This window comes from Malaclemys terrapin, chromosome 6 (genome assembly GCF_027887155.1).
Source record: "Malaclemys terrapin pileata isolate rMalTer1 chromosome 6, rMalTer1.hap1, whole genome shotgun sequence".
NCBI classification, from domain to species: Eukaryota; Metazoa; Chordata; order Testudines; family Emydidae; genus Malaclemys; species Malaclemys terrapin.
Window position 1 is genome coordinate 48411897 of NC_071510.1, and position 15793 is coordinate 48427689.

General features: G+C 38.4%; 1 protein-coding gene across 2 annotated transcripts in view; it reads right to left on the minus strand.

Annotated features, from left to right (window-relative positions):
- CNTNAP4 (contactin associated protein family member 4) overlaps positions 1–15793 on the minus strand; it is a 325511-nt gene that overhangs the window by 89406 nt on the left and 220312 nt on the right. For both annotated transcript variants that reach the window (XM_054032729.1, XM_054032728.1), the window contains exons 5-8: positions 11578–11781; positions 11234–11406; positions 8305–8448; positions 4819–5080 (exon numbers count right to left, since the gene is read on the minus strand). In XM_054032729.1, coding sequence (XP_053888704.1) covers positions 4819–5080; positions 8305–8448; positions 11234–11406; positions 11578–11781 — 783 coding nt within the window. The remainder of the gene's footprint in view (positions 1–4818; positions 5081–8304; positions 8449–11233; positions 11407–11577; positions 11782–15793) is intronic.

Here is a 15793-nt window from a genome sequence, read left to right on the forward strand (position 1 = left end):
CCGCCCTGATTTTTTTTTTCCCCTTGGGGTGGCAAAAAAGCCAGAACCGGCCCTGCTCTCTAGGCCGCTTGGAGGACTCACCTCCACAGCTCCTTTCTGGGACAGGGTGTGGTAGGAATCACAAGACTCCAGCAGTGGGCCTCAGTGCCTGGTCACAAGCATAAATAACATTATCTTGCAGGATAAACTGATTTGTGAATCATCTTCTTCAGGAAAACTTCCTACTAATGATATTTACAGAATGTGCTATTTTTCCAAAGGGAAATATTAGAAGCCTTAGCCCAGATTCTCCCTTGTGCTGCCACCATGGTAGACACAAAGCAGCACTAAAATAATTGTACCTGACCATAGAAAGATCATCCCACTATAGTGGGATCCTTTGGTAATACAGAACTGTCATAGCAACCACTGTTCTTCTCTTGCCAGCGTAGAGCTTCCCTGCACTCTAATGATCTCCAGCTGACAAAAAACAAACAAACAAACAAACAAAAAACAAAAAAACAACCCTTGGGGCCATTGGTAGACAGTGTAATTGACAGCAGCCTTCAGGGGGTTGGCTTAGTATAGGGTTGTTTCAGAATAAAGGGAGTGCAAGAATGCCTTCGCTACTGGCAACTTTTATATTTGAAACTGGACTGGACAAGGCACTAGAAAAATATTACTCTTATGTAGACAGTTGTTATGCAGCATCAAGGGGTTGGATTTATATTGAAGTATTTAGACCAGTGATGGGCAACCTGATTGCGGGCCGTGAGACATTTTGCGGATGTTGACCATCTACAGGCACGGCCCCCCCGCAGCTCCCAGTGGCCGGGGTTCACCGTTCCCGGCCAATGGGAGCTGTGGGAAGCGGCGGGCCACAATGCTGGCCACCGCTTGCTGCAGCTCCCATTGGGTGGGAATGGCAAATTGCCACCACCAGGAGCTGCGGGGGGCCGAGCCTGCGGACGGTCAACATTGACAAAATGTCTTGCGGCCTGCAATCAGCTTACCCTGATAGGTTTAAATCAGTGGTGGGCAAACTGTGGCCTATCAGGTGTTATTTTCCATATCTTCCATGATATTCTTAGTACTATTTCACAGATGGAACTAATCACATGTATCAAAGTGTTTTATAAACTTCAAATAAAAAACACCAAAAAACCACAACCAGATAAAACAGTTCTAATGTAAGTTTTTTAATCTGCTCTTGCAAACAACTGAACAAATAATGCAGAGTGTTTCTATCAAAGAAGAGCTAAGTATGCCAAAACATAGGATTTGGATCATTCAAATGAAGACATCAAAGGACATAAAGTTAAATCTAAGTAAGAATGTTTCCTATTTCCCAGGAATTTAATTAGTTCCCTTACATTAACCATTGTAGGGCTGCCCTTCAAATGACAGAACAGAACATAAACAGCACATATTCTACAAAACTTGTGTTCATCAGACCACGTTTTTGTAATGGCCAAACACAAATTTTGAAAACAAAGTAATGTTTCTATATAAGCCATTTTCCCATTCATCAAAGAACTGCATAAGGCCTTGTAGGCCTAAGATAACACAAATGAAGAAAACATAACAGACACAATCCTTTGAGGTAGCTCATGTCCCTCAACATGTCATATACCCCAACAGCATGGAGTTTTCCTTTTGGCACTTCGTTTTGCCATGCTGGGCTGGTTTTGTGTTCCATGTCTTCATTCTTACTGAAACAGATTTACAGTCTAACAAACTCTATCAGCCTCTAATCCTTGGTATGGCATGCAACCTCAATAAACTTTCTGCTCTAACAGGATTCCATTTTCAAAATATTATAAATGAAAATCACAAGTATTTGAACAATGTGCAGATTACAGAATGTTCTGTTACGAAGAGGCAGCCTGCATGAGTGACTAAAGTAGAGGAACTAATTCGGTTAATGGGAAATGGGTAATAGAACGTTCACAACACCATCTACTCATCTTTGGCTTGTTTATAGTAATTTATTAGATATGCATAGAAATACACAAAGTTGTTTGGAGATATAGCTCATCTCCACTTTGGACAGAATACCATCCAGAAGGATGCTATTAGAGTTGGACACCCATTTGGCCCACCCTGGAGTAAGGACCTCCATAAAGTCCCTTGGTTAGACCTGGATGCTATAGAATGCCAGTGGGAGAGGTAGAATGAAACAGTTCAGAGAAAGTCCTCCACTGCAGATATGGACCTAACTAGATTAATGAACTGAATATATTTATTTGTGTAGGAGGGGTAGTGTAGTGCTGAATGTCTGCAGCAGAGGTCAAGGGGTCACCAGTGTAGATTTTGCTGATGGAAATTGTATGATTTTTTTTCTGAAATATATCTGTGGAATTTTGACAAGAAACATTTCACAAAAAACAAACAAACAAACAAAACAACAAGAACCCCTCCCCCCCAACACACAAAAATGAGGAGGAAAATGGTGATTTTAATCACACTATTTATCACACCAGTATAGGGCAATGACCTTTAAAAATTATCCACATAGCCATGTAGGTAGTTAGGTAGGCCACCAACATGGTAGTATCTGAGTATCTACAATTACACTTTCTACAAAATATCACCCAGAATTCTGTGTGAGGTCACCCATGACAGAAGGAAGATAACACTCTTCACAAACACAGACACACAAACACACACACACACACACGGCAGTGTGCATGGCTTTCAGTAAGTAATGAAAGACTTTGAGCAGGTCTAGAAGATAATAATATGTAGATTAACCTGAAGTACAGCATCTGAATGTAATGGTTTTAAATATCATTTAATTAAAAATTACATTTTTAAAAAGGCAGTTAACATTAATAAGCTGGGTAGTAATATTTCAAACATTCATCCATATTGTAACTCAATTTGGACTCATCATTGAACACAAATTAACTTTGTTTCATTTCTTCCTTTTTTCTTTAAACTGTGTTCTATTGCTTTCTGAACATTTGATGACCAACTTGCAAAAGGGGCTACAAAGGAAAAAAAGATATTAAACAACCCATCTGTAACAGAAGGATTTTGCTTATTATAACTTAATCACTCATGAATTTAATACGCCATTCTCCTTTTTATATGGCTCAAGAAATCTTTAAAAAACTCATGGTAATGAATTCTGAGAACTGTGCTCAAACTAATATGCTCTGATTTAATTATCAAATTTTGTATGTGTGAAAGCCAGGTCATAAGTCTTTGCCTATAGGGGAACAAACCTGTCTAACCATCCATAATTTAATTACTCAATCTCCAAATGCAGACTTGATTTGCTTCAGTGAATGTAGCAACAACAAACACTTCAAAAGCTCAAAAAGAAGTTCACTGTATGTTTTGTTAGATAACTTCCTGCTTTAGGAGAGAATAGGAGTTGTGGGTTTGTTTATTTGTTTGTTTGTTTAAGAAATGCATTAGTGTTCTGCATTTGCATAGACAAATGTTATTCCATATCTCAGACCATATGGAGGGCTTGTTGTATTCATCACATAATAAAGATAAATCACATTTTAATATAGCATTTCAAGATTTATTGTGAGGATTTTCAATCAATTGGGAATATGTTATGTATTTTTATTGCCACTTTATAATTTACTAATTTGTCATACATACATGTCAGTAGTCTACTTAGAAGTCATACTACCTTTAGCAGGCCTGTTAAAGTGACATTGCATTGAAGCCATTTCATTAACATATATCATATAATTGAGCTGTGATTGAAACAGCTTCTGAAGAAGTCTAATATATCACAGTAAACTACACATCATTGCCACTCTTACTGTGGAATTTACATTTTCTGATGGTGAGCGTGAGGAAGCATGTTAGTAATTAAAATGATGCTCTCTGTACATCATTTATTTTAGTTTAAAACACACACCGGACTGATCCTGCTCCTGCTGAAATAAATAGCTAAACCCTCATTTATTTTCAATAAGAGCAGGATTGTCATCTTTATGCAAATTCCAACATTGCTTATTACCATTACTGGCATGCAATCTTTTCCTGAATTAAAATAATCAATTGTTTAAAAATTCCTATTTTCATTATTATAGACATGTGGAAAGATAATGAGCTGTAGAGTTATATTTAATATTTCCTCACCCCCACGAATGAGCATTCTGTATCAGCTGGCATAGATAATGGAGAAGAGGGATCACATCACAGACAGAGAGAAATGGTATATTCTAGTGGACAGGGCACAGAGCTAAAATTCAGAAGACCTCAGTTCCATGCTCAACTCTGTTGCTGACCCAGTGGGGGTCTTTGGGAAAATCTCTGTTTCACTGATTATGCTCTTCTTTGTCTGTCTTATCTATTTGAACTGTAAGCTCCTCTGGGCAGGGACTGACTCCTACTACGTGTCCACCCAGTACCTAACAACTTTAAGTGGGGCCTCTATGCATTACTGTAATACAAATATTTTTGTATAAAAAGGAATCATATAATCTCTAGTGAGAACATTGCCAAATATTAGCTTCTTAATAGTCTAATAGGACAGTAACTGATTTCCCTTTCCCAGATGGAAAATAAGATAAGATGCTCAAATTCTACAATCTAAGGGATTCATATAAGTGCCTGATTCTCCAATGCACAGTCATGCAAGTAATTTATTTCCTGAGAAATTTGTCAGTAGTCTGAAATGTGCACATATGAATGTATGTCAGAAAAGGGAAAAAACACTGCTTTGGAAATCTTCAGATGTAATACTCACATGAGCAAGGATTACACACATGAACAAGAGTTCCAGGACCGGCCCCTTGGAATGGATCGTTGATCCAAATATAATAGCTAACGTGACACATTTATGCATAGAAATTAATTTTCTGTTACCTGCAGTGATGTCACTTTGTGCTTTTCCTGGTTTATAGGTGCTCATTTTAACTTTCCCATCACTCAGATAAAGGAGGAGACCACCTGCAGTCTGGTGTAGTTTAGTGGACAACAAAAGTCCCTCCTTGTTCCAGGTGCGAAATTGAAAACTGATGGACACTTCATCTTGTCCTGATGTGCCAGGCAATGCTAGGTAGCTACTGGAGCTCAGAAAAGTGACAGGAACCATCTGTGCTTCTGAACAAGAGAAGGACATGTTGCCCTGAAAATAAATAAAATAAATGCAACATTAAGGAATGTTCTGAGAAACACAGTTCATTCCAGTTGCATGAAGTTATGTGTGGATACCATACCGCCTATGGTTCATCATGACAATGAACAAAGGCTAATGTTCATATTCATTTTGGATGTTTTAGTCCAAAATTCAGGTAGGACTATGAATAAATAGCAACATCAGACATCAAAAGAAACATTCACTAAATTGTTCATCAGATCATAGAAGCCAATTCCCTCCTAGGTAATCACAGAGTAGATAGAGACCTGTACCAACTAAGGTAAGATCCTGGGTTACACACATGACAGAATGACATCCCAGGGAGTACACAGAAGTATTCTGTTTCTGTTTTATTTTGGACTCAGCCTCTGGGAGCTTCAAGAGCTTAGTAGACTTCCAGATGCCAGATAAAATTCCAGTGGTAGCAAGAGCCTGCTATGAGGTTTCAAGGAGATTAAATGCTTACAGGGAGGAAGAGGTGTTGCAGAGGAGCTGGTAAGTGCTATATGGTGTTCCATATTTGGTTCTTGGGAAAGTCAGATTATTGGACTGAAAAACAATCGTTCCAATTTAATGTAATTTGGATTCTGTACAAACTCACTCTGGTGGGTGGGGAAATGCAGATATAATTGTAATTCACCCAAATAAGAAGCACAATTTTAGTAAAGCAGATGACCTCACTGCACATTAAGCAGTGGGGCTCTTTGGCTGGCTTGTTGGAGAAGGTCACTAGAGAGTCAGAGAGTTACCTGCTAATGGAGGCAGCTCCATATCAGCATCCCCACACTGACCCATCCCCCCACCGCAGGTGACCAGAAGAGAAGGGGACTATTTATGCCCACATCTGTGCAGTAGAAGCTCTCTCTTCAGCTGCACCCGGCTGAGCAGCACCCAAATAAGAAGCATGAATTTAGTAATTCAAAAGCAATGTGCCCAGTTGGCAAACAGGGATCTTATAGTACACATACAGTTATAACTAGTGCTACAAGATATGTGGATCAGAATAGCAACAGCAGATTTCCACAGATTAGTGACAGAGCTAGTTAGTGAACATTTTATGACTCTTCGTACTCATACAATACGAACTATATGATCTAAACACTTGTTGGCATCTTTCAAACTGTAAATAAAAATCACACTCTATCAGGGGTTCTCCAATTGGAGGTCGGGACCCCGCAGGGGGTCGGGAGGTTATTACATGGGGTGGGGAGGTTGCGACCTGTCAGCCTCCACCCCAAACCCTGCTTTGCCTCCATCATTTATAATGGTGTTAAATATATAAAAACGTGTTTTTAATTTATAAGGGAGGAGGGGTCACACTCAGTGGCTTGCTATGTGAAAGGGGTCACCAATACAAAAGTTTGAGAATCACTGCACTATATCTATAATGGCTAACCAATTTTTTTTTCCAAGCAATTAAACAACATTTTTTTGCTGGTTGAGACAAAAACCTTTACATTTTCTAAAGTACACAGAACTATGCCCTACCAGTGCAGGGCTGTAACATCTCTTTAAGAAAATATACATCCCCAAATCAGTAAAATATGTTTTCTTATGAAGAATCCAGAGAGAAACTGGAACACGCACTTGCTTCTGACCTTGGCAACATGATGTCTAGACAGCAACTAGACACCCATGCTTGGGCCACAGCATGTTTCATTGCTGTGTAGATATCTGTACCTGCAGGGCGAGAGGGTCCCAGAGCGCAGGCTCCAGCCTGAGCTAGAAGTCTACACAGTAATGAAACAGCCGTGCAGCCATAGCCCAAGTCAGCTGGCATGTGTCTTTGCTGTGTAGACATACCATAAGTTTCTCTATTCTGTTTTTTACTGTCCGTGGGGTTGGGGGAGGAAGCTCTCTGTTTATGAACGCAACCACAGAAAGGTGAATAGTAGACTGAGTGGACCCACAGTGAAAAGGCAATCATCAAACTAATAAAACTTGTTAAAAGCTAAAAGCTTTACCATCTGCAGAGTCTCCCTTCATATAATTTGGACAGCTGCCTGATTCCATATCAAACTAGCACACTGCCTATTTAACAGGCATTCTGTGGTAGCCCGTACTTTCTGGCACTTTTACAAGCCTAAGACACTTCCTAAATATTTTTCAACCAAAGTAATACAGCAGTTTATATTATTTGAGATGAAGCTGATGTAATTTCTCATCTCTTGATCAATTATTCTGTAACTACATCTTACTAAACAAGTTCCCATGAAGAGACAATCAGAAAGGATACTACCTACTTATTTGTTTTCTATCATTTTTTTATTGAACTTCTGGAATGTTTTCAGAACAGGTTCATGCAACAAGTAAAACAAATTAAAGTAGGGAAGGGCTCAAATATTCCGATTTATGGGAGAGAGAGATGAACTGGCCTGATTGTTTAGCTATATCTTGGCCCCAACTCAAAGAAAAACATTTTGAGGTTGGAAAAGTCTTTTATTTATTTATAGCTATTTTCTTTTTCAATTCTTTGCTTCTGGCTAACATTGGAAGTGGAAATTCCAAAAACCTCAAAAAAACTGTTCATGTGATATTATTGCCCTGAGAAATAGCAGTAATTATAGCAAACCTTGCAAGAAAGTGTGCAGTAGTGAGTTTTGCAGTCCAAATTTCTGGATGCTAGAGGCTTGGATAGGTCAGGTAAGTTATTGAAACCAAACCTCTAACTGGTTGGGGTTTGTCCAGTCACAGCTCTTGGTTGTACTGTGGCAAATGGATTAAAACATACCAGGCTAAATTATATCTCTTCAGACACAAGGCAGTCTAAAATGGGGAAAAGCATGTGAATGCCTAAGTGCTGCAGAAGTAGCCTCTGTAAGACAAAATGCTCCTGAGTGCGGGTGAGGAACAGTGCATTTGCTATTTGCTTTAAAAAACAAAACAAACCCTTCTGGCATTTGCTAGTAGGCACAGGTGGTGAGGACATGGCCACAACCACAGCTGTACTCTGACCTCTCTACAATTCTGAGGCTGTCTGGCCTCAGCATTCCCAGAGCACAAATACCCAAACTCTGTTTGCCCCTAGGAGAAAATAACTGAGGGTGGGAATCCTCAACCTGCTGAAATTCACATGGAAGCAGCCATCTTCTAGCCCACATTTCTTGATTTAGACTGTGATTTGATTTTCTATGTATCAAAGGTTGAGAAGCTTTGGGTTATTATTATAGGACACTTGAGATTGACTTGTTCTTCCAGTAGGAATCTCTTACCATAATGTAGATCTGAGGTTTACGTCTCTTTGCCAAATCAATAATGTTTACTCCATTGTAATAAAGGTTTTCAAAACACCCATGAAAATTCTTGCGTGATAATGTCCCTGATTTTCCAGGCACTGGGATCCCTCCAAAGCTGAGCTTAGAAAGAGAAGAGAAATCAATAATACTATTAAGTAATTTTCTGAAAATCTGCTTGCAAAGCTGATGATAAATTTTAACAACAGTATAGCAGCAGCAGACAGAAACTGGCCAATTGTGAATCAATCTATTTTTTTAGCTCTTTGCTGTCATCAAATCTATTAGCTTAAGTTATAGGTTAACAAAATGTAGACCATATACAAATATGTATGCATTAAAAAATAATTTAACCTTAGAACCTTTATTTTCCTGAAGAGGCTCTTCAGGAGTTTTAGGTAAAAAAAAAAAAAAGCCAAGAAAAAGTATATTACTTTCATAACTCAGAATTTACATTTGGAAGTAAATGGGACATATAGCAAACAGCAGGAGTTCTCAAACTTTTTCATAGCGTGAATTATATTTTAATATAGAGATTATTTCTTGGCCAGTTTATCCTTCCATTTTTGATCTTGTAACAACTACAGCAATCATTTACATTGAAAAGTAACATTAGAAACATGTTTATGCATTTTTAGCCAACTTAATGAAAAAAAGTATTTTATCACACTGTCTGCTAAAACTCTTCATTTTGGGATAGATCCTACTAGTGCTGAGCACTCTGGCTTTGATCCAACAAATTTAAGCATGCATAGGCTTAACTTTAAGCATCTGAAGGTCCAGTTGAAGGAATAGGATATTCAGTGCTTAAATTTAATTATGTGCTTAAGCACCTTGCTGGATTCAGGCCAGAGTGTTCAGCACTTAACAGGATCAAAGCCCTTTATCTCCCCCATTCATCTGTTTTGCTTCTCTCAACTGAAAATAGGAGGGGAGCCAGCACTATGTGATCAGCCAGCACTCCACAGAACTGCTCCAGGGACCAGTGTTTGAAAATCTCTGCAGTACATTATACACCCTCCTTTAGAAAAACCTGTACTTTGCAGAAATGAGAGAGATGTGTGGAAGATGTAAGGCTCAGATGCTTGTTCCTTGTGCAATTTCTAGATTTGTGGTAAATGGAACTTTAAAACTAAACATTTCAGAGACGGACCTTGTCAAGTGGATTTTCTTTGACCACACCTTGTGGTGTGATTTTTGAGATATGTCTGTACAGGATTTTGGATGTTACTAGAGACGACCATGAAAATAATAATGAATATAGAATCAAAAAGATGATCTGTGGACACAGTTTTGATGTTATTGACATAAACTGTGACCATATAGATCATTGCTGCAACCAGGGTCCTATGGTTACACCAATTCTTGTACAGAGGAAGCCCAGTGGGGTGTCTATGGGAAGGTTGTAGTTTGCTGGTTATGATTATGCTGTCTGAATGTGTGTATCATTTTTGCATCTGAAGTTATGAATATTGGCTATGTATTTGTTTGATTCTAAGTAGCCTCAGTGAAGCATTTGGTCAGCTTCTTGAGAAAGGACTATTCTCAGTAAGTGTCCTATCAAGAAACACTTAACTGACAATGGACTTTGGAAGACACCAATCCACATCTGAGCTTTCCTGGGACCGTTCAAATTAACATGTAAGCAATGGTGTCGGCCTGCAAAAAGCTGAATCATCCATAGATGTATGACTTGCCCAGGTGGCTACAGACTCCATCTTGTTGCTGTGATTTAGCACAGAAGAACAAAGGGGTTTCCGCCCACATGTGAGAGAGTATAAAAGGCCCTGGAAATCCCTCCATTTTGTCTTAAGCTGGCTCAAAAGATAGACTCTCCACCCCAAAGAGATGCCTGAAAGAAACTGGAACAAAGGAGAGTAACTCCAGGGGTGTGAGTGATTGCTGGACCTAGACTAGGAAGGAGTGTAGTCTGTGAAAGAAGCTCATTGGAGCATCTCTGAGGGTGAAATTTACCCGCATTTAGTTTCCTATTGTATTAGATTTCAGAGTAGCAGCCGTGTTAGTCTGTATCCGCAAAAAGAACAGGAGTACTTGTGGCACCTCAGAGACTAACAAATTTATTAGAGCATAAGCTTTCGTGGACTTCATACATGCATACTGTATGCATCCGAAGAAGTGGGCTGTAGTCCACGAAAGCTTATGCTCTAATAAATTTGTTAGTCTCTAAGGTGTCACAAGTACTCCTGTTCTTTTTATTATATTAGAGTTAGACTTGAGTGTTTTTGTTTAATTTTGCTTGGTAATTTACTTTGTTCTGTCTGTTATTACTTGGAACCACTTAAATTCTACTTTTTACATTTAAGAAAATCACTTTTTGCATATTAATTAACCCAGAGCAAGTAATTAATTCCTGGGGGAGCAAACAGCTGTGCATATCTCTCTATCAGTGTTATATCGGGCAAACAATTTAAGAGTTTACCCTGTATAAGCTTTACACAGAGTAAAATGGATGTATTTAGGTTTTGGATCCCATTGGGAACTGGGTGTCTGGGTGCTAGAGACAGGAGCACTTTCTAAGCCGTTTTCAGTTAAATCTGCAGCTTTTGGGGGACATGGTTCAGACCTGAGTCTGTGTTTGCAGCAGGCTAGTGTTTCTGGCTCAACAAGACAGGGTACTGAAGTCCCAAGCTGCCAAGGAAAATGGGCACAGAGGTAATCTCAGCACATCAGGTGGCAGTCCCAACAGGATCTCTATGACCCAACCTGTCACTGCAGTGTCCTGTAAGGTTTTGCAGAAGTATGGTAAGAAAACATTTCTCTGATCCATTCCTTCTAAATATAAACTTCACCAAAATTTGAATTACTACAAAATTCCCTAAACAGTTCTGTTCCCTGCACTTACATAACAAAGGTAATAAATGTAATAAATGAAAGGTAATTTTCACACCTCATAATCAAGGTCCAAATAATTGAGTTCCCCCTTTGCATGAAAATGATGACTATGTTTATCCACTGTAAAGTTTACTTGATTGTTAAAGTGTTCAATGAGGACTGAATGCCAGTGCTGATCATCCAAAAGGCTGCCCAGGGTAATATTAGCAGAATGAATTTTAGCATCACCTTGAGATGAGAGAAAGAACAAACTGTGAGATTCATTTTATAAAAGAATATGGATATTTAAACAGGCTCCTAGCTTATGGCATACAATAGGTTAAAATAAGCTTAATATACAGGGATTTTTGACACAAAATCTAATGGGTGCAGCAAGATTGTACACCCCATAGCTATTACCTAACTTAATGAATAAAGAAAGTTTTCCTTTTACTAATTCCAATGTAATGTGATCTCCATTCTGTCCTCCTCTGTGCAGTAGAATCCCATCGCTTTGAATTGTTTTAAACTTCAGAGAAATCACATCTTTCAGGGCAGACATGGATTTTTGATTGAATCTGTAGAGCAGGCAACTTTTCCCATCAAAATCAGCCACCTCAGACCCTAGCAATAAAGGAATTAAAGATAACTTGTAATCGTATGTTTAGACAACAAGGGGTTTATTTTGCTTCATAGTGTAGTGCATGGATGAAGTGTGAAGGAAGCCTTCCCCTCCCCACTCCACTACACACCAATTCAGGACCCCATTAAAATGGCACTCCTTGTTCTCCCGAGTGCCAGGACTTCTCCAGACTTGCACCATTGCTGGTGCTAGACTCCCCAGAGTGAGTGGCTCCAAGGGGGCATAGCCTCTAAACACTTCCGTTACTTAAAGTACACTCTGAAGCTTGCAAAATGGTAGCACTGCAGCCTTGTGACCTGGAAGTTTGGGGCCTAATTCTGATCTCATAGTATTCTGACACCAGTGCAATTCTATTAAGTTCAATGCAATTGCTCCTGCTTTATACCAGGTGAGAGGAGCATTAAGCCCATTATGTCCTACTGAGTGAGGGACAGGACTTTCAAGCTATCCCGACGTGGACTATAACTTTAAGCCACTATTAAGGGCAATCTGTGTGGTTTTATAATAATTTAAATTAATATTAGTTCATTTTATTCTGGAAAATGAATGAAGTTGATATTAGGAAAGAAAACCCATTAATTATGATGCAGTTAGTCAGCCCTGGTTCTCTTCTCACCTAGTGTAACTCCACTGACATCAAAAGAAATACTCTTTTTCTACACCAGTGAGATGAGTATCAGGCCATTTAGATTTAGAACTAGAAAAAGGAGCTTTGCTATATCCCATTGGACATCTGTTTCTCAATATGAGAAATATTTTGCTAGAAATGGAAACATCCTGGATACATAAGAGGTCATTAGAAATTCATACTATAATACACAAAAGAAAGCAAATGCTCTCTAAATTTAACAGATAAAGAACACAGTGACAGTAGGGAGATGCATGTTTTTATGTTTTTTCAGTTATTTTGTTTTACATTTATAGTCTCAGTGACTTATTATAACAGGCGCATTATTGCAGCTGTGTGACAGCTGCCCCAATGAAGTCTACTTTCTGTTTTGTGAAAATGTTTTATCTAGTCTCTTTCAAGGTCACATACATTCACTTCACCTGAAAAAAAGTGATTTTAGACCAATAATATATAAAAGAATATCTGTCAAAATCAGTTGTATATTGAACAAGAAAGACATGAAGGAACTGATATCACCAAGAAAAGCTCTTAGAATATTCACACCTCATAAGTAAAGAAGAAAAAGGTAATTGTCCTTGAAAGATACATTTGTGAAATAAATTAAGATGTAAAGGGCACCCAATAAAATATTAAGTTACTTTTCAACTGACTGACTGACTTCTTCCAAGTCACTGGAAACATTATCTATTTACTAACTTTATTTAATTTGACCCAAAAAATTGCTCCACATTGTGGCATAAAAATGAAGTCAATTTAAATTATCTATAGTATTTAAAGTTAGCCATTTATTTTCACCACTCAAAAATCCTTGTCAATTTAATGCAGCTATGTTTTGAGAATGTAGTCTGTTGATTTTCTCCACATCTTGTTAATATACTTTGTTCTTATGAAGAATTCATTTACCAAGTGCACAATGAATATGCATTACATTCTGCCTAAAAAGCATCTTCATTTGACTATTGTCCTTTGTTATTCCACTGAATAAATGTTGAAAGTAAAAACATAAATCCATGGCAAATACAAATGATGTGCTTTTATGTTTATTAGATTGCAATAAAAAAGTAGGAGTGTCAATAAAACAGGGCTTTTTTTTAAGCTTTCACAAATGTAACAATGCAGTTAGAACACTCATTAGCTGTTGACCAAGTTGAGCAACAGAGGAAGAATAATGTATATTCCTGCTCTCCAAAAACACTTCACTATTCACAATGAGCTTAACACTGTAGTGCAGTGGATCTCAAACTTTTTTACTGGTGAACACTTTCACATAGCAAGACTCTGAGTGCGACCCCCCCCCCCTTATGAATTAAAAACACTTTTTAATATATTTAACGCCATTATAAATGCTGGAGGCAAAGCGGGGCTTGGGGTGGAGGTTGACAGCACGCGACTCCCCATGTAATAACCTCGCAACCCCCTGAGGGGTCCCGATCCCCAGTTTGAGAACCCCGCTGTAGTGCTTCCTCAGTCCTTAGTTGGGAAAAAAAAAAACTTTAATATGAATGAGTGAAGACTGAAAAAAATGCGTCTGACGAAGTGGGTATTCACCCAGGAAAGCTTATGCTCCAATACTTCTGTTAGTCTATAAGGTGCCACAGGACTCTTTGTCGCTTTTTACAGATCCAGACTAACACGGCTACCCCTCTGATACTGTGAAAAGAATTTAACTATTGATCATAGACATTATTAACATTCTTGTGCATCTGCCATTTTTACCATCAATGCATTCCCACCAAAGTGTGAGGAACAGGGGGAGGAAGAGGAAGAGAGGACAAAATGCATACTGGTCATCAGGGTAGAAGTTTATTATTCTAATTAACAAAGAGTGTTACTACTTTTTTCCCCTTTACTATAGTCATTAACTCATATTTTGGTGAATTTGTTACCTGAACATCAGTCTCAGTAGGTTTCTTCTTCTGCCCTTCAAGTAAAAATATTATAAGAAAGGTAAATGAAAAGGCTGATTCACTTTGTGACCGCAAATCTTTTAATTATCATTTTTCACAAAGTCAAAACACAGGCATGTTTTCAGAATTATTTAGTCCAAAACTTAGCTATACCCCCGAAGATACATAAGTCCCAAAATACAGCAGAGCTGTCATAAATCACAGAATGCTGTAGCTCCCTGCATACCACAGAATCAAATTTTTCAATGGTTCTCAACCAGAAAGTTGAGAAGTTTTTGATAAAGCTAGTCAAAGTATTAGTTGCAAACAACAGGTTTTAGTTTTGCAAATTTGTTCATTGTTTGAAGTTGTCCAATGAACACTCCATAGAAACAAATTTAAAACTCTATTCACCGCATGTATTCCTTAATCGTTATCACTTTATTTACATGTATTGTTCTTGGTTGGATAATTGTCATTGTGAAAGAGAAGGAAATGAAGATCAAGTCACTAGGCCTCTGTTTCTTTTAAGGAGAGAGGATGGGAACAGTTTATGGAGTTAGGAGGAGCTAGGTTTGCCACTTGAATCAGGCCTTGCATGAAACAAAACAGCTGGAGAAATTAGGTTACTGTAATATCATAGATAATGGGCCACATTTAAAAATATAGTCTTGTCATCACATTTGCACAGAGTTCTTGCAAGTATATATATATTATCCTAGCTATACAGATTGTGGACAGACCTTTGTCTAGCTTACTTAATTGTTCCAAGGATTTTGGGTAGCCCTAATATAAAGGGGGTCATCACAAACCCTTTGCTGCAATCACTTAACAGTAGTAGTGCCAGGGCTCTGGCCTGGAGGTTTTGGGATCACAGTCCCCATCATGTTATGTTGCTGCTAAGTATTGTCTCCCATCTTAATTAATGTGTCTACCAGGAACATTTCTAGTGTCCATTTTTAAAATTCTGTCTTCATAGAGCACAGCCATTGTCACAAACCCTTTAGAAATTGTAACAAAAATGTATGTGTCTGGTCCCATTTAGGAAGGGGATGGTTGGATCTTATAATGTCCTCCAAGTCAGGGAAACATTTCAACACATCTGTCCTTCTGTTGTGTGAAATATGAATTGTTTGTAGCTGCAATTACTGGTCATCCTCAGATGGACTGAGCAAGAGAGGTAGTAGTTGAGGGAAAAAAGGAGTCTGCCAAAGAGACACATTTAGGCTTCATGCAGCTGCCAGGGGTCAATTCTAACATTGACACTGGAAGCATAGCTTCATCCTCACAATCTGACATTTCAGCTAGTGACAAAACACAGGAAACTGCTACAGAGATGTATCTGTCTAATTTGCACACTTTGAATAGGAAGAACAAGCAGCCAGGAGCTGAGAGGCATTTTTTTTTTTGTAAATACAGAGGATATGTTGCCCAATCACAGCATGATGCAGATGAGGTCAATATATCTGGGGAAGA